Below are 25,362 nucleotides of genomic sequence, written 5' to 3'. Positions count from 1 at the left end.
TCTCTTTTCCCTTTGGCTCAACAACTGAGAAATTCAAGCTTGTGACTGCCCTGAGTGACAATGATGAGCGGAGCCCCTCAGCTGACCTCTGGTGGATACAGGGCAGAACAGGGAATAAGCCTTTCTTCTAAACCACTGAGCTTTTGCGGCTGTTTCCTCAGCAAAATCTGGCTTATCCTGACTGATATAAAGATGGTCAATAACTATGTTATCATATTTTCAAAACTGTGACTTCTCTCTACCCTACTCTCCTGGCAGCCAAAGATATGGCACATTTAAGGAAGCAAAGTCGACACAGGCATGAATTTCAACGTTCACTTGCAAATCTCTTAAACATCTAAAGGAGTCTAAGCACTTGGTTCACGGAAATTCTTACTAAAATCTATTTTCAAGCACCTCCAAATTCCAAGGAATCTCTCTCTCTCCCTCTCTTTCCTCTAAAGAACTCTCTTATTCATGCCTGTCTATCAAGCCACTGGGTTTCACCTTCAATAAGTGCGGAGCCTCCTAGGGAGAGAAGTTCTTCCTCCCTGATTAATTTTCTCCCAAGAGTCACAGCTTTTGTCCCTTCCTCAGAGAGTGCAGGAGAACAGTGCTAACCAGGTAAAAAGGCTAGAGAAAGTTGTGAACCCTCACTGTAAATCACCATCATTTCTGCTAATATTTGAGTATCTCTATGGCCATCTATTTTGTTTTCTTTCTCAACTGGTTCAGAAATCAGGTAGGAAGCAGGTGGCTATTATTTTTGGGCCTCCTCAAACCCCACCAAAGGCCAAGTGGAATCCTCTCAGGAAGTTTCCATAACAACAGTTCAATGGCCACACATTCTCTCCTGCTGTGTGGGAGGGTCATGGTGCCTCTTACAGGTATCTTCCATCCGAGACTCCTTCCTGACACTGTCAGGTTTGCAAAGTAATCCAATTCCCAGAATCCAGTGGTCCAATTCCCACAGTTGAAAGATCAACCCTTTCACACCTGTGTGTAAAGGGTCCACTGAGCCCCCAGAGCAAACTCAGTCTCTATAGCAGGTTGCCAACCAATTCTAGAAAGCCCCTCCCCCTCTGCACTGTCAGCTTGTTCTGCTCTTCTTATCTTCCCATCCAAACCTAAAATCTCTCTCTGCTGCACTGACACAGATAGAAATGCACAACGACTTGAGGAAGATGAGCAAAAATACACAGGGAAATACCCCCTGAAACTCTCCTGGCAATATCACATGATTTCTACCTGTCTCATCCTTCAGACATACAACTTTGACTTCTTCACAAGGGCTTTCTGGATGTTACAAATGGGTAGTGCCACAGAATGGCAACTTTGATCAAGCCATGGAATTTACCTCTGAGACCTATAAACCATAGCTGACTGATGACCCCCTATATCCTCCGGGTTCATGATGACTGCTTTCAGGGTTATCAGCAAATTCAGGTGCTGACACAAGGTCCAATCCACAGCTCTCTGCTTATAAAAGACAATCTGGGATCTTCCTCAATTCACTCATGCACTCGTGAAATCCAGTGGGTCACCAGGTATGCTGGAATGTCTCGCAAGACTCTCTTCTATTTTCAATTTTCTCTACTCCTGACTTTTTCAGATCCATGGCATCTCTTGCCTGGACGGTAGGAATAACTAACTGCTTCTGCTGCCCACAGTCTCCACCCTCAGGCCTCATTGCCATGCTGGTCACTGTGGAACATGATTTCCTGACTGCTTCACCACAGCTCAACACAGTGGACAAGAGCATGAGTGCTAGTGTTGGAGAAGAGCAAGGTTCAAGGCCCGCCTCTGCCACTAAGAGGGCAAGTCCTGTAGCCACTCCAGGTGGTGCTTTCTTCTCCTCAGACTGGGAACAACAATGGCAGTTCCCTCATAGAGTTTGGGAGGATTGAATGGAGTAAAGCAAGTAAGCTTCTTGGCACAGTGTTTTGGCATCCAGTAAGTGCTGAATAAATGTTTATTATTATATATTGATATATCAATATCAATGATTATCATATAATCTGAGCATTTGAGGCCCTACAAATTTTGGTCACAGCAGACATTCAATTCCCATCTCCTACCAGTCCACACAGTGGATGTGACTCTTTTGTTGAGAGGTTCTCCCCCTGTGCTCCTCAGACACTGCCGGTCCATGAACCCCTCAACTGGCACACTGGAACTTTATTTTTACCTCTAGTGTGCTTGCCCCCAAATGTAAAAGGAATAGTCATTGTGTCATATATTTTCAACAAAGCTTTCCACTAGGAGATAATACTCTAAAATTACCCACGGACGTGGTACATTGCTTTCTGAAATTGGTACAATTTTTTGATGTCTAATCATCTTTATCTCTAAGAGAGTCATCTTTTCCAAGCTTCATCCAAACTGAAATTCCAATGTTCATCCAAAAATTCATCTATAAGTTGTGTTGCCACTTTTAAAACCCACATGTATACTCTTCTCAGACTCACCAGAAGGGGGTGTGCCTGCATAAAGTAGGGAGCTCCAGCACTCCCTCACAAGGGGACAGTTACTTGTTCCAGAACTCATAATCCAGAGACACTATTTTTTTTAATAATTACCAGAGGCCCAGAAGATGGAAGCATCTCAGCTCTTACAGTTCTTCATTAATACTTGTCATAGCACAGCCTATACTTGCTATTCTTAAAATGAATTTTTCTGCGATTTGCACTGATCTAAATTCTAGTTACAGACGAGAACACCTGAGTCACCTGGATTCTGAATTGGTGCTGTTACCTATGCCCACTTCATTTCATTCCTGGTATAGCCTATGCAGAGCAGAAACATTACATTGCTAAGAGCACTCTGGAGCCAGGCTGCCTGGATTGTGCCTCTGCTACTTGCTAGCTGTGTGATCTTGGATAGGATGCTCACTCTCTCTGTGCCTCATCCATCATCTGTAAAGTGGGAACAACCATGACACCTATCTCCTAGGTTGTTGCAAAGATTAAATGAGTCAATAGGTGCAAGTAATTAGAACAGTATGTGGTGCACAGTGAGCACTGTATGTGATTTTGCTGCTCCTAATATTACTATTCTGTAGTCAGCAATCACAATCATCCTGGAGCATCACAGACAAGGAAAAGAAGAGCAGGTGCTGAATCTATCATGTTGAAAGCAGCTCAGCAAAGGAAACCTTGTCGGTAGATTCTGCCCTACTTGGAGTCAAGGCTTCCAGCAATGGCCACATGAGGGGAAGAGGAAGTGCAAAATTAAAAATAGAAAGGATTACTTATTGACTCTCAATTTCACTTTCAGAAACTCAGGTGGATAAAACCTATAAGAAAAGATATGGCTCTAATAACTGCTGATGGTTCATAAACAGCCACCCAGGACACTCCAACTATTGAGATTGTTATTGATGGGGGACCTTGACAGTGCCCAGAAATACTGCTCTGCCACCAGACCCAGTCTACCTATACATTACAAATATTCTTACTTCGCAGCATGATTTCCACATTCCCTGCAATAAGAATACTTTCTCATTTCTATCATTCCTACAAATGTCTACGCATATTACCTGAGTTCATTTTTATGGATTTCCACTATTTTTCTTTCCAGCTTCTGTGATTGCTTGGGGAAAATCTCAAACTCACTGATGTAATTCTCAGGATGCTCATCAGGATCATAATCACCGAGCTCAGCTGTAACCAGTAAAAAGTAAAGAGAGAGAGAGAGAGATTAAAAACAACAAGAGCAGGGTGCACAAGGAATGGCTCCTGCCACCCAGAAGAGCTTGGAATAAGCTCAGCCAACAAATGCATTTGTGTCCATGGAAAGACCACAGCCTGAGTGTCCAGAGACTCATATTCTAGTCAGATCTAGCTGTGTGAGCTTCTTGGGTACTTGTCAACCTCTCTGCGGCTCATTTTCTTCATCTATACAATAAAGGAATTTAAATCATTGGTTCTCAGTGTGGCATGGGCACTATTGGGATTTTAGGGGATAAATGATTTTTTACCGTTTCAGACCTTCCAAGGGATGGTAGGACATTTAGCACCCCTATCCTTCAGGCACCAAGTGCTAGTGGCACACCCAGTCATTGTGACCACCAAAAATGCCCCCTCCCCAGGATTTCCAAATGCTTCCCAGGATAGGACATGGTCCCACTTCTAGTTAGAAACCACTGGACGCTCCTCAAGCTTCCTTTCACAGGTCATTTTCTGGGAGTCTAGGAATTCCCTGGCTGGAGCTGCCCACTCTGAGATTTGTGCAGGTGTGGCTCATTCAATGAAAAAAAAAAATCACAACATAAGACTCCCAAGAGGATTGCACTTAAAAATAAATGAATTTCTCCTCAAATTAAAGAGTGTGTATCTAAGTAGGGACAAGCATACCAGATGAAGGCTATTGCTAGATTCTAATATAGGGCACCTCCAGAGGGTCTTTAAGGGTCAAAAGAAATGCCTGCACATCTCTGAGCAGCTGGTGGGTCTAGGAGAGGATGGACCTGGGATGTGCACCGACCGCAGCCAGGAGCAGCAAAGATGATGCTCTGGCAGTGGGAATATTTTCTATTGATTCTACAAGCTTGCTAAGGAAAATGAGCTGGAAGGGGCAAGCATCTCAGGCAGAAATGGTCCAGGAGAGTAGATTAAACATGGTGGGAAAATTGTACTAGAAGAACTTGATCACCAACATGACTTTGAAGTACATAAAAATCAATATGTCTTGAGCACATCTGCAAAATCACATCCAGCTCTGTAATTTGTATCTACTGTCCCTTCATTGCTGAATCATCTAATGACTGTAAAAGGACAAAATTGGGAGGAGAGCAAAGCTCTTTAAAGCTTCTTAATAGAATTCAAATTATAGAGTTCTTACAACAACCTAAAATGTATACCACATGAGGAAGGACTTTTAAAATAAGACCCAAAATACCATCAACCACAGAGGGGAAATTGATTAATTTGATCATATCAAAATTAAAATATTTATGTTAATTAAAGGATATCACAGTCAAAATAATAAATGACAAGTTGAAAGAATATATTTGCAAAATGTAAAGCTGACAATGGCTAATATCTAGAATAAAAAAGAAATCCCTACAAATGAATAAGAAAATGGGCAGGAAGACCAATAGGATAACGGTCAAAGGATATAAACAGCCAATTCACAGAAGGGGAAACCAAAAGGACTAGTGTACACAGAGATGCTCAGACTAACCAGTAATCAGAGCTATGCAAACCAAAACAAGCCATCACTTTACAGCTATAAGACTGTCAAGAAGTTTAGGAAGTCGGATGATTCTATGTGTTGACAGAAACATGAGCATATGGAAATACTCATCCACTTCTATAGGATTCTTGATGCATGTAGCTCTTCTGGAGAGCAAGTCGAGAGCATTTAGTAAAATATTATGGCTCAGTAATATCACTTCTGGGCACAGATTCTAGAGAAACTCTGGGTGCAAAAAGGACATGGAGGCAACTTGGTACTCATCTTGGTGGGAGGAATAAATAAAACATGGGTGATGCACCCTACTGGATACTGTGTAGAAATTAAAAGCAACAAAATAGATGTAATGTGAATAGATCCCCAAAATAGTGTTCTAAGCATAAAAAAAAAGAAATAAAATGAATTCTGTAACTCCATTTAATTATGAAACTTAAAAATGTATACAGACAAAACACTACTAACCATTTTATAAAGATGTAGACAAAGTCAAAGATACATATGAACCCAGTTGTTGCCTTTAGGAATGGAAATGGAGAATAATGAAAAGAGGGAAATCAATCAATGGATGGGCCCAAAGGGACCCATGATGAGAATGGGCCATGAACTGATGATTAACTCAACCTAAATTTCAAAAGAAACACATTTAACATATCTACACACGCGTGCACACTCACACACACACACACACACGCCCTTGTGGGCTGGTCATGGGCCTAAAAATTTAGGAGATGGTATAACTCAATAATCCCATTTTCCACAAGGAAGGGACAACTGATACGAAACTGGGTCATCTTCAATGCAAGTGTCAGCTTGCATGGTGATTGGTGAGGGAAGGCATTGTTTGTGGGGGGTACTTCTCTTTCCAGGAAAACCTGTGAGGTATGATGGACTTGTATTGCTAAACAATGCAAATGCCAGAGATCTAAGAGAAGAAATGTCTCGGAACCTGCACAGGGCTGCTCACAAGGTAAATGTCAATGCTTCCCCCATCACAGGCCCTGCTTTTTTGTCCCTTAAAGCTTGTATTTAACTCTGATTTCAAACTCTGAAGCAAAAGGCAGTTTATATAAATGATTAAGGACTTCTAACTATTTCCATACCAAAAGGAGTTGAGTAAGCAGCTTGTGGTTCTCTCTCCTATACATCACGTTTAGGATAAAGTTGTGGCAAATGACACAAAGCACATTGGATGGCTTACAATTTGAAACAGGCCCTAGCACTTTTCTAAGAGAATTTAACTGTCAGAAAAATCCAAAAAGTTGAAGCTAATGGATGAGTGTGATCGAGTGATGGTGAGCACAAAGGGCAAGCTTGGCCATGGCATTTCCCCTGCTCTGTAGAGGACCCATTCCAAATGAACTTGAAATACAGGATGTTACAGCTTTGGTGCCAACTCCTTCAGGAGTCTTCCCTGATGCCTCCCTGCTGGGTCAGGGGCCCTCCTGAGGTCATAGCAGGGACCCGTGTGTCCCTCCATTTAGACATCAATACATCATCACAGTTGCCTGTGTGCTTGTCTGTCCCCCACCCCCACCCCCCACAGGGACTTACACTGCAGTGCCTGCCACCTAGCGGCTGTCCCACAAATGTTTGGAGAGCACATGAACAAATAAATGAAGGTGGTAGTGAACCAACCAGTCTTTCCCAAGTATAAAAACAAAGCACACGTTGGTGCAATTTAGGCAGGTGCCCTGGTTCACTTCACACATTGAGTGGAGAACTTACGGTGTGCCAGACATGGAGATTGCAGTGAAAAAGACACCCAGAGTCCTGCAGCAGTGGAATTTAGATTCTACATAGCGGGGAATGCATAATAAGCCAAAACAACTCAACAGAAGTAATTTCAGATACAACTGCTTAAAAGACAACAAAGCAGGAGTGTGAGAAAGAACAATGTGCAGGGCAGAGGCTGTTTTAGTAACCCAGGAAGACTTCTGAGAGGGAGTGACATCTGAACTGAGTTCTGAATACCCACAAGGAGCCACAGGGGTTGAACACACCAGGTAGAGAGATAAGAACAATAATCCTGCCATGTTGCTGTTTTGTAGAAGGAAGAGGAAAGATATTTTTAGCAAGAGAGGAGACAAATAGATCCCTGGGGTTCTGTGTGTTTGTTTTGCAATTTGCATTATGAAAGAAAATATATGCATTGCATGCATCGAATATGTTTGTTGTGTCCAGCACGTACAGGAGGCAAAACTCTTGGTGGCTGTCTGTTCTTTATACACTCAGAATACGCTGAAGCTTAAAACATGCTCTTTCAAAGAACATCAGCAAATAGGAAGCCAGTGAAAACACGGGGCCTCCTGCTTTCTCATCATTTGCTCCACATTCCCATCACGCTCTGTAAGCACAGGCAGATCCCACAAAGCAGATCTTCCTCCGCATTTGTAATGATCTCTAGTGCTGCTTAAGCATCTCCCGAGCATCAGAGAATTTAATGAATCCAGCTTTTACTGGATTTGCTACAAGTGGCCCATGGATACTGATGTATTTTAGTGCTGAAAGGTCCTTTTGAAGTCTGCCAGTCCATTTCCAACTCTATAGCATCTGTGTGTGTGGTCACTGGTAACAGCGATAAGGGATAAAAGAGGGCCCTAACTGTCTGGATGGAGCCCGTGTGGCTTTACTTCAAATGTAAAACAGGATGGAAAGCTTCCCATTACAGATCCATACTGAGCTTGTCCTTGGAGAATTGACCATAATTCACTAATGCCTAAATGCGTTCTGAAATCCTCATATGCCGGTCTGTTGCTTGGATTAGTATCGATTCACTTTTCCCTTTCGGAAGGCAGTGCTCCCTAACTAGGAATCTGCAGTCTTCACAGGGAAGGAGAAGAACTATGGGGTTTTAACATCCCTTAGCTCTGATATAAGAGAGGTGGCTCGCGGAAGCACATACTCCACTCCGGGGCAGATGGAAGCATGATTTCTCATCACAGTGTCACTATAGTTCTGACTTTAAATGTGAATACCTCCAAGGGTTTTAACATCTCTGCCCAAATCTGCTACAGAGCACTAGGGTGCTCCAAGGGGGAGGCCAAAGCAGCACAGACACACTCTTCAGACTTCTCAGAGAGCACACGCCTGGAGACAGGTCCAAGGAACTATTTCAAGCACAGAGCATCCCATGGGACAGTGGTGGCAACAGTGGTGGCAACAAGACAAGGATGGCTGTCTCTCTGAAGCTGTGAATGAAGCTTGGAACCGTGATAGGCTGAAGACTGTCATGATTTGCTTGTGACCCATCACAAGCTCCTTTGTTATTCCAGACCCTTTATGAGGGTGACATGCTCACAGAGTAATCTCTTTCTCTCCATCCCTCCTCTCCGTGCCTGCCTCTCCTCCCTGCCCTCGCCTTTTCTCATAAACACATCATTAGCGTTCATGCAACAAATGGCTGGATCACCTGGGTCCCTCCAAATAGGCCCTGCTGCCAGCTGCCTCCCGACGGGCCCAGGGGAAGAGGACACCTGAGTCATTCTTTACTGGGCTCCTAGGCCATCCCCTTGGTGATGCGCTGCCTCAGGCCCTGGAGACTGCCTTCCCTCAAACCGCTTTTTCTTACAGGTGGAAACATCCAGTAGCCTGCTCTGAGTCATACGCACTTGCTGTTTCCCACTGCCCCACCCTCTGGGGCTCGTTGAACCCTGAAAATAAGTCTTATGAAATCTTCACATGGCAGTGAAGGAGGAAGGATCACCTATTTAACATATGAAGAAACTGAAACCTAGGAGCTTAGATAATTTGTCTGGTGTGAAATCTCCAGGAAATGAGAAGTAAGCTTCAAACCGAGATACAACAGACTGTGACCTGGTGCTCTCCTCGCCATGCTGCGTGGCTAGAAAAGCTGAAGAATGAAACACAGTGCCCATGTACACATATGTACATATACCTCACCTATGAATATATATATATATATATATATATATATATATATATATATATATATATAAATGCTTTGACACTTCATTTCAAATGTCTGAAATGACACCTGTTTGACACCTATCTCCCTGGACATACTTTCCCTCATCAATATACCCATTAGGTCCACAGCTGGTGGCTGGAGCTCAGAGCACAGAACACCCCACATCCCCTCAGAGCTTCTTATAAAGTCACACATTCCATCCCATTTGAAAGAGAGACTCTGAGCTCCACCACGGGGCCTTGAGGCCCCCTTGCTCTTGCAGAGGCCCCTGTGACCATCCCAGCTCAGCCTTCCCCAGGACCCCACTGGCTTCAGAGGGAAGGTGAGTAGGGCTCTGCTGCTAAGTCCCCAGCCCTGCCTGGCCTCAAATGATGGACACGGGCAGGATGGGCACAGGTCAGGCAGGAGGGAGGCTGAACAGCCAGAGCTCTACAGTCCAGTGCAATGGTGGGGTGGGCAGCTGCGGCCACACTCACCTTGAACGATACAGGCACCCAGGTAGGCAGCATCTGAAAAGGAGCAGAGCAGTCGGCCGTGGAAAATATCTCTTTTAATTTGCAGGAAGAGGAGGTACCTGCAATACAAAAGGGGAAAGAGTCGCCCTCAGTTTTGGCTGAGGCCTGGAAGAAGAGGAAGGTTTGTTCGTGCCTATCCACCTGGGTCCCCAGAGCCCTACCCAGCTCCGAGGAGTGGCCGAGACATGCCAAGCCCCTCGGAGGGCAAGCAGAGGAGCCTGAGAGGGGCCCTCAGAATCCAGAAAATCTGAAGTGTCTGCGGCAGCTTCCAAAGCTGGTGGCTAGCCCTTTCCAAAGAGATGGGAGAAGGACCAAGGAAAGCCACAGGGCCCAGAAGCCACTGTCCCTGGCAGGAACTCCCACATGATGACAACCACAGCCACTGTCACCACCACCCGCACCTCAAGTACATGCTGCCCAGGCTCTGTGTGAAATGGAGAGTCAGGAAAGGGACTCAGTCAGATGGGGACCAGTCTCGGGGTCAGAGAGACTTGCATTAGTCAATGTCAGAAAGACTTGGTTATGTGGCCAGAAGCCAGTGTCTTCACAGCTAGAGCTGTCATCTGTTTAACATCCTCTCCCCTCTCCAGGGATGGCAAACTCAGATGCCCACAGAACCAGGCAGACCTGATAATGAGTGAAATGGGCAGGCTGAGGGGGTCGGGGTCAGGATGGAGAGCACTGGTTGGGGAGGGGACACGACTCAATTGGTCCCAGTCACCACCTCTAGTGCTGAAATAATCTGATCTTCACTCAGCCTGTGAGGAGCCACGTGCAAAACCTCATCCAGAGAGTGTGATTAACATGCTGAGATCACATAGGCACTGCCACCCCAGGGCGCTGGAGCTTGCCCTCTCTGGGCGCTGGTTCACCTAAAGCACACTGGACACCCTGCAGGGTTCAGGGGCTCATTTGATGAATCTTTATCTCACCTGCTTTACACATGCCCTGTGATGGGCATTGGGGACATGGTGGAGGCTCAGATGATACTCTCTGTCCCCAACTTTGTATGGAATTGTGTGCAGGGGATAAAGGCAGTCACTAACAAATTTCATATCTGGAGTTTGGTGTGCATTTGAGCAGAGGGACAACATCACACTTGGTAGAGAAGGACCAGAGCAGCTCCCTAAACCAGTGCCTCCCACACTTCACTGAGCACATGAGTGACCTGCACATCTTGTTAGAATGTGGGTTCTGGCTCAGTGGGTCTGGGTGGGCATGAGAGCCCACATTTATAATAAGCTCCCTGGCGATGCTGTGCTGCAGGCCCAGGACCACACTTTGAATAATAAGGTTCTAAACCAAAGGTTCTCAGCCCTGACTGCACATTAGAACCACCTGGGGGAGTTTCTGAAAAGTACCAACACTAATGGACCCTACCCCAGATCCAAATAAATCAGAATCTGGGTCCTGACAAAAGCTCGTGCACAAATGTCCACAGCAGAATTATTCTTAGTAGCTAAACGGTGGAAACATCCCAAATGCCCAGCTGATAAATGGATAAAAGAAAGTGGTATATTCATACAGTGGAATATTATTCAGCCATAAAGACGTATGAAATACTGATAGATGCTACAAAATGGATGAATCTTTAAAACATTAAGCTATGTGAAAAGAAGCCAGACATAAAATACCACATATTGTATGATTCCATTTGTATAAAATGACCAGAAAAGATAATTTATAGAAACATAAAGTAGATTAGTGGCTACCAGGGGCTGGGGGAGGGGAGAACAGGGAATGACCACTTGGGCACTGGGTTTCCTACTGGGGTGATAAAAATGTTCTGGAATTAGACCCTGGTGATGGTGGTAGAACTTTGTGAAAATACTAAACCCACTGAAGTGTACACTGTACAATCTGCCCCCCAAAACTAATACTCTTGAAAATCCAATTGCCTTAGAGTAGTGGTTCTCAAATTTTGACATGCTTTAAAATTTCCTGGAGGGCATATGAAAACACAGATTGCTGGGCCCATCCCAGTTATAGGGCAGGGGCCAAGTTCCCAGGGGATGCTGATGCTGTGGGTCGGGGGACCTTGCTTTGAGGACCGTGGCCCTAGACCATTCAGAATATCAGTGTGATACAAACACTTGAAATGATCGAATCTTTTCTTTTTTAAAGACTGTAAACCACTCAGGCCAAAGGCCACCGGGTTTCTTTTATGCTTGCTGAATGTATGCATTGAACATAAAAGCATTCCTTTCCACTCTTTGATGAGTCTAGTAGGGAAAAATAGATTCAAATAACTATTTACGATGAACGAGAAGTTTGGGCTCTAATCCCATAACTCAGAAATCAAGTTTGATGAAAGCTTCCTGAGAAAAGAAAATCAGGTTTCACAACATCTGAGCTCGGGTCCCTGCTCATATCAGTGGTCACTAGAGATGACTGTGGGTCATTCTGGATTCAGCATAATCCACTGAGCCTTACAAATGGCTTCATGTCCAGATGTTCATTTTTGAATAGAATAGCCACCAAATTAAATAAATAAATAACGCATCATGCTTTGGTATCACTTCTGCATACAAGGAGTAAGGAGCAGAAGCACAAGAGAACCAGGGGCCTACACTACTGTGCCACCATTAATGCTACTGCTCTACCTACTAGGAACTCAAAGATGGCTCTTACCAAAAAAATTAAAATCAACGTATGTAGATTACATTCAATTTTACACAGCATTTACAAAAGCCATAGAAATCCAAAGAACTGTAAGATGACTGCTTGAAAGGACAGATAAAGAAAGCATGAAAGGTGATTTCAAATATCCTTTTTTGTGAGTATTTTTGGTGTTTTCTTCTTTTAAACCTGCCTTTTCTCAATGTTTCTTTACCCCTGAGCATGGTCATGAATGTGGTCTTAATTTCTCATATATTAAATTCTTCTTAGACTTCAGATTAATCTTACAATAAATAACAATTTATGAAACAGAAAAACTAAACATTTTCAAGATAGGGTTCAAACCGTAAGTACGAGGGACATTCCGCAGATTCTAGATTCGTTTTGAATTCTAAGGACTGTGTTGAATAAGAAAAGTCTATTTCTACCTGTGCAAGGACACGGCATTGTCTTCATTGCCTTAGGAGACATAAAAACGTTTGCAATTTTCCACTATTCATACCTTAGCGATTCAGTCAAATGCAGGAAATGGTAGCAAATTTAATTGACAGGTGTTTAACCAGGGTTACTAACTAAAACTTCATACTCCTTCAAACGAGACTCTCTCGACAATAAAAGATCCATCTTTAATTTATATTGTGACACATATTCAATTTTTATCCTCCAGACAAGATTTTAGAGGAACAAATGAGAAAAGTGAGCCGTTTGGGGACCTGACAAAATAATGCCTGGCATTAGTCTGGATTTGATTTGACCTTCCTAATCACACTGTCAGCACCCGGAGGGCAGGACAAATCTCTCTCTTTTTCTTTTTGTCGCTCATACAGCCCCCGCCCCCTGGGCTGTGCAGATAGTAGGAACTGACGAAAAATTTATGAAATAAATGAATAAATTTGTCAAGCCTAAAGCAGGCCAAAGCCACATATTGTATGATTCCATTTATATGAAATAAACAGAACAGGGTCTCTTTGGGTTATCTTTTTGGGGTGATGAGAAAATGTTCTGGAACTAGATAGTGGGGATGGTTGCCTAACACTGTGCATGTGCTTAATGCCACTGAATTGTACACTTTGAAATTAATTTATTTTATGTGAATTTTACATCAATTAAATAAAACAAGCTGGCCAGATTGCAAAATACCAACACCAGTCCTGATGTCCACCATCTACGTGTCCCTCCTTCCACACACACACCCTGCCCCCGCCCCCAAGCACCAGCTCACTAAACGTCTGCACACAAATTAATAGTAGAGAACCGAGCCATGTGCTCCCTTCCAACGTCACCTCAGTGCCACTAAGGTCAAGCTTTACCGGATGCTCGTGGATAACAAGAAAGCAAAATATCCCAGAACCCAACATGACTCCCTGCAAGTGACGATCAGAGCAAACTGCATTTGCTTCTCTGCGGCATTCAGACCCATGCAGAGTATTCTGAGAGAGGACTATGCCCAGTGATCTTCGCCGTCGCCTGATCGGAGCCTCGTCAAGAACTAAGCACACATGGAAGCTTCTCCAGCCATTGCAGTGGCCCTCCCAGGACCCTGCTCAGCTGCACTGGCCGAGGCTGTTCACGGAAACAAACCCCCCAGAAAGTGGACTGAACATGGGCCCAGCAGAGGGAGAGGAGAAGGGAGGAGGCCCGAGGACTGGAAAATGGTGAGAGTTGAGTCTACAGGTAGAGGGAAGCTGGCCCTCCTACAGTGGGTCACTTAGCAAGAGAAAGGCGGATGACAAACAGTCCATTCTATCAGGGGATCTTTTCTCCCCCAGAGAAACTTAGACCCAAAAGACAGGCCCTAGGGCTGCACTAGCTAGGAATTCGCCCATATCCTAGGGAGTCGCTTTCTGTTTATTTTTAGCATCCCACTGTCAGACATTTTCAGAGAGGACCTCCTCCTCATAACCACTGCTTTCTTGTACAGTTAATTACACTCCCGATGACAACTGTTTGAAAAATCCCAAAACAATTAAGTGCAAGAGAAACCCTGCAAGCCTGAATGCTGAGTGGACGCCTGCTTCACTGCGATGCTCGGCCCTAGGCAGGAGCTCGTCTGGCCTGTGAGACTTGGAGGCCCTGGCTGGGCAGAGGGGCACGTTAAACACACAAACAAACGGGAAATACCTGGTGAGCTCTTCTTTAATCTTCAAGGGTTCGTGTGGGTAGAATTTCACTCTAAAGCACATGGTGTATGGTGGATGAGCTGAAACGTCATAAAGAAAAGGCATGAGAAAAGCAGCAAAAGACCATGGAGTCACACACACATAGGCAAGTCAGCATGAAGCCCACACACTGCCTGGGCTGGGGCAGGGGAGAGGGTGACCTGCCAGGAGAAGCAGATGTCATGCCCAAGAAAACAAAGCAACAGCGACAACAAGACTCAAAGAAAATGGTGGACAGGACGCCCAGAGCCAATGAGGGACACAGGCCCTCTAGTCAGTGAGTACAGCTTCCCACCTCACAGCTCCCTTCCTTCCTTCATTCCCGCCAGGTCACAGTTTCAATAACATTTTCTCTTCCAATTCTTCCCCCACCCTCCCATGACAGATAAATTGCCCACAAGCACCATTCAGGTTTTTTGTCTAGTGGAATATTTTTTAGCCTGTGAGGTGGAATAATGTCACTGCACATGACTAGTTTTCCCAAATTGATGGTGCCTTTGAACTAAAATTGAGATTTTTAAAAATGTAGGCAGCCATGCACAGATAATACTAAAATATACAAAGTAGGATCTGTCTATGAGGCAGTCACTTGTAAGAAAATAAACACTTTTATAACTTTTTGATTTGTCTAAATCAAGATAGCACTATGCAGACTGAAATTCTGGTTGAGGTTGATGATTCTGGAATGTTTTAATTGTTTCAAATATCTGGAACTCGATGACCAACTCATGAGATTCTAACACCTTTTAGAATTAGAACACTTCTAATTCTAATAGGATTTCTAACACCTTTAATTATAAGACCACTGTTGACTTGCAATATCAACCTACTAAATGCACACAGTGTAGTAAAAAAAATGGACACCTCCTGTACAGCAAAGAAATGGTGAAGAAAAATATAGATGATTCTCAAGTCATTCATCTTTCATGATTATCTAGGAATTCAGTTTTGATTCAAAATATTTTATCTTTACACACCTCCAAGATTTATTTTAATTTGTTTGTCATTACCTTTAAAAGATTAAAACTAACAGTTTATTATAATACCTCTGAGTCGTCCTAAATAGAAAGGTTGAGACACTTTTTGCAAGAGCAACAGAGCAAAAAAATGGAAATAAGATAAAAGAGAAAAGGAATTTTTCTTTTGTCTTTCTTTCCTTTCTTCTTTCTATCTTTTATTAAAGTCCTCAAAATTAATACATGTTTAAGCACAACCAATGAAGATGGTAGATAGATAGATAGATGATAGATAGACAGATGACAGACAGACAGATGCAGGAGCCATCCTTCCACTCTGCTTGTCTTTATTCCTACCCCTTTTGTCCCTCAGGTTCCTGCCCCACCCCCAACTCTCCAACACTGTTCACAACTCCCTCTCTATTCTTCCACTGCTCGCCATCCTTACACAAAAGCATGCCAACATGATTGCGTAGGTGAGGGATTGTTTCTTGTAATTTATTCTCACAAAATGAGGTCATAATTTATATGTTTCTCTTATGTTTCTCACTTAAATCTACATTCTGTCCACACCTCTAGGATGGTAGACGGAGATCTAACTCATTGTCTATAATAGCTGCATAAGAGTTCATACCATGGATACACTAGAATTCACTCCACTCTTCCCTTTAATAATCATCCAGGTTTTTTCCACATTTTATCAATTCAAACAATTCTATTATACATAAGTATAATACATAATTATATATAATTCTATGTATTTGATATGCGCAAAAGAAGATATATAAATCATTAAACACTTACATTTCATTTCTGTAATACAGACTCCCAAAATTTGAATTGTTAGGTCAACAGGTATGGGAAGATATTTTAAAGGGAGCAGAAGAATAAAGCTGACTGAAGGCAAATTGGGGAAAGGAGAATCACAAAAGATGGTCTCAAACGAGAGCTATCATTTTCTCTTCGACCTGGTCAGCATATCTGCTTACCGCACCCTAGGCTGGCTTCAGGAGGAATCCGAGCTCATTGGCTACAGATCAGGACTCACACTCTTCCTAGGGGATCAGGCAGTGAGTGATGCTCAGAGGCAGCTCCCCAGGCAGCCATCTTTGACTACCCCTGACTGTAGGAAGTCCTTCCACCCAGTCATCCGTGTGCCAAGACCTGAGGCTCCAGAATGTTCTGATGTTTCTCCCACATGGAAAGCCCTTCCATCATTTGAAGACAGCCCTTATGGTCCTTCTGAGTCTTCAATAAAACAAACGTCCCCGGTTCTTTTAACTGCTCCTCATATGGGACAGTTTTGAGTGTACTCACCCTGGGTATATTCTTGTCTACTCTGTATTTCCTCCAGCACAGGGCCCCAGAGGCTGCCACATCCACTCAGGCGAGGGGACCACCACCAGCCTCATTGTGGACATAATTGTTGTTCCCCATCATCTCATCTCAGTGTTGATTCACCCTGAGTTTACAATAGACCAACACTCTGGATTCTTTTCATATGTGCCATCACTAAGTCATACAGAAAAAGTCACTAAGTTCCTGACATCTCCCTCCACTTCCTGAGATGTGACCATGGAAGAAATTAATACGCAGTACTAGTGACGCACTCACCACTATATCCCTTATCAGAGAAGGGAGGAGAGTCAGCAGGAGGAAAAACAGGAGAAGGCACATTTCAAGTCTGAAATTTTCTATCCTTTTTCTTCTACCATCATAAACACCCCTACTGTGTCTTTCTCTCATATTGATCCAGAATCCTTGACACCATGTCACCAATTGAAGAAAAATTATTTCCCTATAAGTTAAAAGTGTCACATGTTTCTGACATAGTGAACCACAAGTAGCACCAGAGACCTGTGCCGACAAGAAGCTCGACCCCATCCTCTGGGTCTGAAGAGTCCACTGTGGCAGCACGCTTCTCCTTGAAGAGCTCACCTAAGGCTCTGGATGCACAATTTCATTATAAAGCAAGTAGTAAAGCTACAGAATGCTTCATCACAGGATTGGAATAGGCTGAAAAGATAAATAATTTTCCCCCAAAATGCTGATCTAGTTCTGCATGGCAAGATTTATGAGGATATGGACCTCTATGTCTTGTTCAGCATTTTATCCTCAGAGCTAATTATTGACAAAAGATTGACTCTCTGCCTGTCTGGTTGAATGAATGAAGGAATGATGATCCCAACCTTTGAGGCAGATGTCAAGGAGAACAGCCAGGCCCTGCCATCACATTCATCCCATCAAATACTGGTCCACAGTCTGAATCACGACAGCAATTTCTAGGATTTATATTCTGAAAACCTCTGGTCCTATAGAGAACAAATTCAGGGACTCTGGGATTGGTTAGAACAGCTACTTCTAGTGAAAGGATCAATTAATTCAATCAACAAATACTTATTGTGCACCTACTGGGTACCAGGCACAGGTTTAGATGTACAAATAATAGCAGCTGTAAACCCACAAAAATTCTGTCTTTGTGGAGGACACATTCTCATGTGTAAACAGGTCTAAATTCAAAATAAACAAGTGAAGTATGTAGGACATTAGAAGGTCCTGATGGAGTGGAGAAGAATAAGGCAGAAAGGATTTAAGGGGTGAGAGAAGACCACCCAGCTCTTTTCCTTGTCTCATCTTCCCTATAACCAAGTCCACAAAGGTAAGTACAATTCTCTTTCCCACCTTCTGGAAAACCAAACCAGGGGAGAAAGACAATCATTTAAACTTTTAAGTCATTAAACAAGAGGATGGGGAAAAGTCATCCTTAAATGTGCTGGCACTTGGTTTGGGGTCAAAAGCTCTGCTTTGGAGCATTAGCATGTGTCCACACCAGCTGAAAACGAGCCTTCCCAGGTTCAACCTGGCAGCTGGCATTTACTCCCTGGGTTATGTCCAGGGTCGGAAATCCCCTTGTGGGGATGACTCTGTCCCCTTCTCCAAGCAGCTAAGTGTCTCTGACATTCCAGCTTCCATGTCTTCCTGTTCTCAAGCTACAGGGAAAGGGGGAAGAAGTAAAGGATGACTCTTTTCTGGGACAGCCATTTGGATCAGAATCAGAGTTGGAAATGTCTGAGGAAGGAGCTATCTGGGGAGCAGGAAGCACCTGGCATGGTGTCATCATGAACAGCCACTGTGTGTCTTTACCAGACCAGGCAAATGGTCATCCCACAGGGGAAGATGTTGTGTTCCATCTCTACTCTGGTACTAAGGCTTCAGCATCAGTGTCAGGGGTACCTGGGATGGTGGGAACCCCAAATCCCCCATAGGACGAGTGTCCAAATTCTGAAGGGGACTTTCAACAGTGAGCAAGCCACCTAGCTTCTCTGTTTCTCCCTCTGGAAGAGGGGACATCACCAGGGGCCACAGCTACCTCCCAGGGCTGTTTGGACTGATCCATTGGGTTTTTGGCACGTGTACAGGGCACAGTACCTAAATGTGAGCTTTTGTTTTGTTGGGACAGACACTCCCATCAGAAGAGGAGGAAAGAACGAGTTGGCAATGGGAGGAGGAGATGGAGAAGACTGAACTCAACTCAAGTTGACAGCTGGAAAGCATTGACTCAGCCATGTAAGTGCTAGAAATGAGAACACCACTGAGTAGCAGAGAAGGAGAAAATGCAAAGATCCGCTTTCCAAATGCCAGGAGCATGTACTTGCACTGAGAACAGTAGGGCTCCTCTCACAACCCTGCCCCCTGCCAGTCAAGTGGCTCCATGGGGCAGCTCAGTGGCCCCTTCTTGCATCAGCAGATCCAGGAGTATTATCACTTTGGTAGTTTGTTAACAGTGAGAACATCAGGAGAGGAACAGCTGTTTGCAAAGCAGAGACAGACTTCCTCATCTCCACTTTGAGACCTTGCCCAGAAATGGGGATGGGATACGAAACAATTAGTTGAGCAGGCTTCTGGGTGAAAATTAAAAAAAAAGACTTTCTATTTTTAACCAATAACTGTCCTGAAATTTTTGTAAAACAAATAGGCTTTTTTTGAGAAACATGACTTAGTAGCTTTTCTTAGAATGCAGAAGTCTTTCTCCAATCATCACAAAGAATAATAGGAAAAGAAAAAAGCACAATTTCAGGAATATATATATATATATATATATAAAGTTAAGATCTTTCTCATATACATTCTGGCTGACAGCTATGAAAAATTTCCCCAAATTCCTTTGAACAGCAGTTGGGGCCTAGAGCCAGTAGCTCTGGCAGATGTTAGGGCAATTTCTGTACTTAGAATTTGCCTCTCTTATGTCTCCCTCCTCTGGGACTCCATTGAAAAAAAAGTGTGACCAATTTGTCAGACTTTCAGACTCGGAAGAAATACTGCAAAGGGTTTAGCATTGCAGAAAGGACCACTAATTCTGTGGAAATATGAGGACCCCAAACAGGCATCAGGAGCTCCAGTTCCTTTCAGCACAACTGAGACCTTCTTATTCCAAGCTAAATGAACAGTGTCCTTCCCATGTTTTTCCAAAGGAGGAGGGGGCTTTAGAGTGACAACAGGAGCACACTCCCACTTCTTCGTTATGCACACATCATGCATAGTGACGCTGAGAATCCATCTGTGTCGCAGTCGATGATGAAACAGCTCAGGAGCACAAACTCTTCCTGCACATGTGCAAAATGACACTTGAGCACCAATAGGGCAGAGCATTACCCATTCATTCAACAAACTGTAACTCTTGGGATATGTTTAAATGAGCCAGCCACAGAGAACTGCTCTATTCTAGGTGGAAACTATTGTCATCATTCAACGACAACTGCCACCATCATCCTCATCAACAGCAGTGACTATCCCTCCATCACTCTTCTACTTGATGACAACCAGCAGCCTCCAAGATGCTCCTGGCACTGTGTTGCCTCTGCTTCCAGAGCAGAGATGGGCTTTTATCATATTCACTTCCTCCTCCTCCTGGGGCAGTTCTCTCTTAAGCTTTAATAGCACATGCAGGCGCCCACACATGCACGTCCTGAGCGAGGTCACACTCTAACAACTCTCTTACGGGATACCGCAGCGCTGAGCAGCTGCCTCACAAATACTTGTGTTCAGAATTCTCTGCCTCCTGTCCTTCAGGAGAAGCTCTGACAGCGACTTTGTGTCCAACACTTCTGATCTCAGGTTCACCATCTGGACAAATTGTTATGACCAAACTTAAAACTCAGCCTCCATTTCCTCCTCTGTGAAATGGGGATAATAATGGAACTAACCACCTAGAGGAGACATCAGCAAACTTCCTCGGTACAGGGCCAGAGAGTGAATATTTTCGACTTTGTGGCCTCAAGGTCTCTGTCTCATCTACTCCACTTGGCTGTTGTAATGTGAGGGAACCCAGACAAGATGGAAACAAATGGGCATGGCTGTGTTCCACTGAAACACTACAATCTGAATTTCATAAAAATTTTGTGTGTCACAAAATATTGTTTTGCTTTTCTTTTAATCAATCATCTAAAAATATGATATATCCAAAGGAAACAATATCATTATCTTGAAGACACATCTGTACCCCCATGATCATAGCAGCATTATTCAGTAGTCAAGGTACAGAAACAACCTAAGTGTTCACTGACAGATGAATGGGTAAAGAAAATGTGGTATATATACACAATGGAATATTATTTACCCATGAAAAGAAGTAATGCTGTCACCTGGGACAACATGGATGAATCTGGAGGGCATTATACTAAGTGAAATAAGCTAGACAGAGAAAGAGAAACACTGCATGGGATCAGTGTGGAATCTAAAAAAAAGGTAAAACTCTTAGAAACAGAGTAGAAAAGTGGGTGCCAGGGGCTGGGGGGTGGGGGAAATAGGGAGAGGTTGGTAAAAGAGTATAAACTTTACATTTTAAGATAAGATAAATAAGCTCTGAGTACTTAATGCATAACTTGGTGACTATAGTTGATAACACTGTATAATTGAAATTTGCTATGAGAGTAGAATAATGTTCTCACCAAAAAAAAAAAAAAAAAGGTAAATTGTGAGGTGACAGATGTGTTGATTAAGTCAATGGGGAATCCTTTCACAATGTATGCATATATCAAATCATCACTTTAAATACCTTACAAATTTATTTGTCAATTATAACTCAATAACGCTGGGTGAAAAATAAAACCTATTCCCAGCATGAAGGTCCTATGAAAACAGATGGGGGTCCAGGTTTGGCCCAGGGGCCGGGGTTTACTGATTCCTGACAGAGACCTCGATGCGGATGAAATGAGTCACTGATGCAAAGCACTCCGCAGACTGCCTGAGACCTAAGTACCCAACCCACAGGAGCTATCACTCTAGAGGCCGAAGAAGAAACTGATGTGGTTGAGGTAAAACCCTTCAACTTGACCCAGCCCTACATCTTGGTTCAAAGGGTGAGAGGGGAACTGTCATTTCTCAGGAAGGAGCAGGGATGAAATAGGCAAGCAACAGGTGCACACATGAAGAGATATCTGGCAGTCCTGGTTCTACTGAAGAGCTTTGCTGCCTGAGCCCAGGGTGCAGTGACCTGAGAATTTCAGCCACAAAAGTTAACGTAAGTACAGGAAACTGAAGGCAAGAGTTCCAGGTGCCTGCTTGCTGCAGGTGTTGTGTAACTAACTGCCCCCTTGGAGTCATGTTGGTAGGTGTAAATCAACTAGTAATAATCATAATTACAATAGCCAAATTCAATTATTTCTGTAACTGAGATTTTACACCATAAAATTGCATCCAAAAATGAGGTATTATAGAGGATTTCCAACCAAAGTGAAACAGACAGGAATAAGCTTTCCTACCCACGTTTGAATCCCCTCCAGTACTCACGTATCAGGCACAGAATCTCTCGGCCCATCGTGGTTCTCCTTCAGACATTTATGCTGCCAACACACATGTAGTTTTGCATCATGTGGCCCACTACGAAACAAGGTGGGTGTTCCTGAAGGAGGAAGGAAGCCCCGGGAAGTACCTCCTCAGTGATATAAAGGCTTCTGCTCCTTTGCTTTCTGCTTTCTCTACTACTCCTGCCACATCCCCTCCCTCCCACAAGGAGGAGTGTCGGGTCCTCCCTGAAGCACAAATATCCACCATCGTACCTGATCAAAATGACATCAATGTCGCCACCAACCATACCATAAGGATAAGGTTAAAAACTATAAATCTGCGGCTTATCAAATGCATGCATCATTCAGAATTCAACACTATAAAATCAAGTTTTATTTGTTACCATTATTTCTTCCATATGGGGAAATAAAGAACACAATGTGAAAACCATTTATAGACTCGAACTGCATGGGTTTTCTTTTATAAAATTATTTATTTAATTTTTTATTGAGGTCACGTTGGTTTATAACATTATATAAATTTCAGGCATTATTATTATTATTATTATTATTATTATTATTATTATTGCTAAGGAAGATTAGCTCTGAGCTAACATTGTTGCCAATCCTCCTTGTATTTTGCTTGAGGAAGAGTAGCCCTGAGCTAACATCTGTGCCAATCTTCCACTATATGTAGGTCGCCATCACATCATGGCTGATGAGTGCTGTAGGTCCATGCCTGGGATCTGAACCCACAATCCCAGGTCCCCAAAGTGGAATGCACTGAACTTAACCACTATGCCATGGGGCCAGCCCCAAGGTGTACATTGTTATATTTTGAATTCTGTATAGACTACATCATGTTCACCACCAAAAGTCTAGTTTCCATGCATCACTGTACAAATATGCCACTTTACCCTTTACTCCCTCTCCCGACCCCTTCCCTTCTGGTAACAACTAATCTGTTCTCTGTATCTATGTGTTTGTTTATCTTCCACATATGAGTGAAATCATATGGTATTTTTCTTTCTTCGTCTGACTTATTTAGCTTAGCATAATACCCTCAAGGTCCATCCATGTTGTAACAAATGACAAGATTTCATCTTTTTTATGGCTGAGCAGTATTCCATTACGCGTGTGTGTGTGGGTATTCTTTATCCATTCATCCATTGATGGGGACTTAGATTGCTTCCAAGTCTTGGCTATAGTGAACAATGCTGCAATGAATATAGGAGTGCATATATCTTTTCAAATTAATATTTTCATATTCTTTGGATAAATACCCAGTAGTGGGATAGTTGGATAATATGACATTTCTATTTTTAATTTTTTGAGGAATCTCCATACTGTTTTCCATAGTGGCCACACCAATTTACATTCTGATCAGCAGTGTATGAGGGTTCTCTTTTCTCCAAATCCTCTCCAACACTTACTTCTTGTCTTTTTAATAATAGCCATTGAGACAGGCATGAGGCAATATCTCATTGTAGTTTTTATTTGCATTTCCCTAATAATTAGTGATGTTGAACATCTTTTCATGCGTCTGTTGAACATCTGCATATCTTCTTTGGAAAAAATGTCTGTTCAGATCCTCTGTCCATGTTTTGATCGGATTCTTTGTTGTTTTGTTGTTGAGTTGTATGAGTTCCTTACATATTTTGGATATTAATGCCTTATGGGATATACGATTTGCAAATATCTTCTCCAAACTGTAGGTTGTCTTTTCGTTTTGTTGATAGTTTCCTTTGCTGTGCAGAAGCTTTTAGTTTTATGTAGTCCCATTTGTTTATATTTTCTTTTGTTTCCCTTGCCTGAGTAGGCATATCCAAAAAAAATATTGCTAAGACCGATGTCAAAGAGTGTACTGCCTCTGTTTTCTTCTAGGAGTTGTATGGTTTCAGGTCTTACATTCAAATCTTTAATCCATTTTGAGTTGATTTTTGTGCATGGTGTCAGATGATGGTCTACTTCCATTCTTTTGCGTGTGGCTGTCCAGTTTTCCCAACACCAACTATTGAAGAGACTTTCCTTTCTCCATTGTATCTTCTTGGCTCCTTTGTTGAAAATCAGCTGTCCATAGATGTGTGAGTTTATTTCTGGACTCTCAATTCTGTTCCATTGACTTGTGTATCTGTTTTTCATGCTGTTTTGATTACTATAACTTTGTAGTACATTTTGAAACCAGGGAGTGTGATATCTCCACCTTTGCCTTTTTTCTTAGGATTGATTTGGCTATTTGGGGTATTTTGTTGTTCTGTATAAATTTTAGGATTCTTTGCTCTATTTCCATGAAAAATGTCATTGGGATTCCAATTGAGCTTGCACTGAATCTGTAGATGGCTTTAGGTAATATGGACATTTTAACTATGTTAATTCTTCCAATCCATAAGTACAGAATATCTTTCCAGATTCTTAGATTTCTTTATGTCTTCTTGAATTTCTTTCAATAATGTCTTATAGTTTTCAGTATTCTGGTCTTTCATCTCCATGGTTAAATTTATTCCTAGGTATTTTATTCTTTTTGTTGCGATTGTAATTGGGATTGTATTCTTGATTTCTCTTTCTGCTAGTTCGTTGTTAGTGTATAGAAATGCAACTGACTTTTGCATGTTGATTTTGTACCCTGAAACTTTACTGTATTCATTATTTCTAATAGTTTTTTTGTGAATTCTTTAGGATTTTCTATATATATAAAATTATGCATCTGCAAACAGTGACAGTTTTATTTCTTCCTTTCCAATTTGGATACATTTCATTTCTTTTTCTTGCCTAATTGTTCTGGCTGGAACTTCAAATAGTGTGTTGAATAAAAGTGGTAAGAGTGTGCATCCTTGTGTTGGTCCTGTTTTTAGATGGATACTTTTTAGTTTTTCACTCTTAAGTAAGATATTGGCTGTGGGTTTGTCATATATGACCTTTATTATCTTGAGGTACTTTCGTTCTATACCCAGAGATTTTTATTCAGAGTTTTTATCATAAATGGATGCTGAATCTTAGCATAAATGAATGATTTCTTGGCATCCTATGAGATGATCATGTGGGTTTTTTTCTTCATTTTGTTAATGTGGTGAATCACATTTATTAATTTGTGGATGTTGAACCATGCTTGCATATGGTAATAAATCCCACTTGATCGTAGTGTATGATCCTTTTAATGTCTTGCCATATTCAATTTGCTAATATTTTGTTGAGGATTTCTACATCTATATTTTTCAGCAATAATGG

The 25,362-nt window shown here is 42.6% G+C and overlaps 1 protein-coding gene across 23 annotated transcripts in view; it reads right to left on the bottom strand.

Annotated features, from left to right (window-relative positions):
* Positions 1-25,362, bottom strand: part of FRMD3 (FERM domain containing 3) — a 285,855-nt gene that overhangs the window by 85,326 nt on the left and 175,167 nt on the right. For 18 of the 23 annotated variants that reach the window (XM_070590805.1, XM_070590811.1, XM_070590803.1 and 15 more), the window contains 3 exons: positions 14,359-14,437; positions 9,580-9,677; positions 3,518-3,641 (listed from right to left, as the gene is read on the bottom strand). In XM_070590805.1, the coding sequence (XP_070446906.1) occupies positions 3,518-3,641; positions 9,580-9,677; positions 14,359-14,437 (301 nt within the window). Of the gene's footprint in view, positions 1-3,517; positions 3,642-9,579; positions 9,678-14,358; positions 14,438-22,141; positions 22,249-25,362 lie in introns of those variants that run through there. The other 5 variants (XM_070590825.1, XM_070590814.1, XM_070590817.1 and 2 more) reach the window with 2 other exon arrangements.

This window comes from Equus przewalskii, chromosome 22 (assembly GCF_037783145.1).
Source record: "Equus przewalskii isolate Varuska chromosome 22, EquPr2, whole genome shotgun sequence".
In the NCBI taxonomy this organism is placed as follows: domain Eukaryota; kingdom Metazoa; phylum Chordata; class Mammalia; order Perissodactyla; family Equidae; genus Equus; species Equus przewalskii.
The sequence above is the reverse complement of the archived record's forward strand: the minus strand, read 5'-3'. Positions and strand labels throughout refer to the sequence as shown.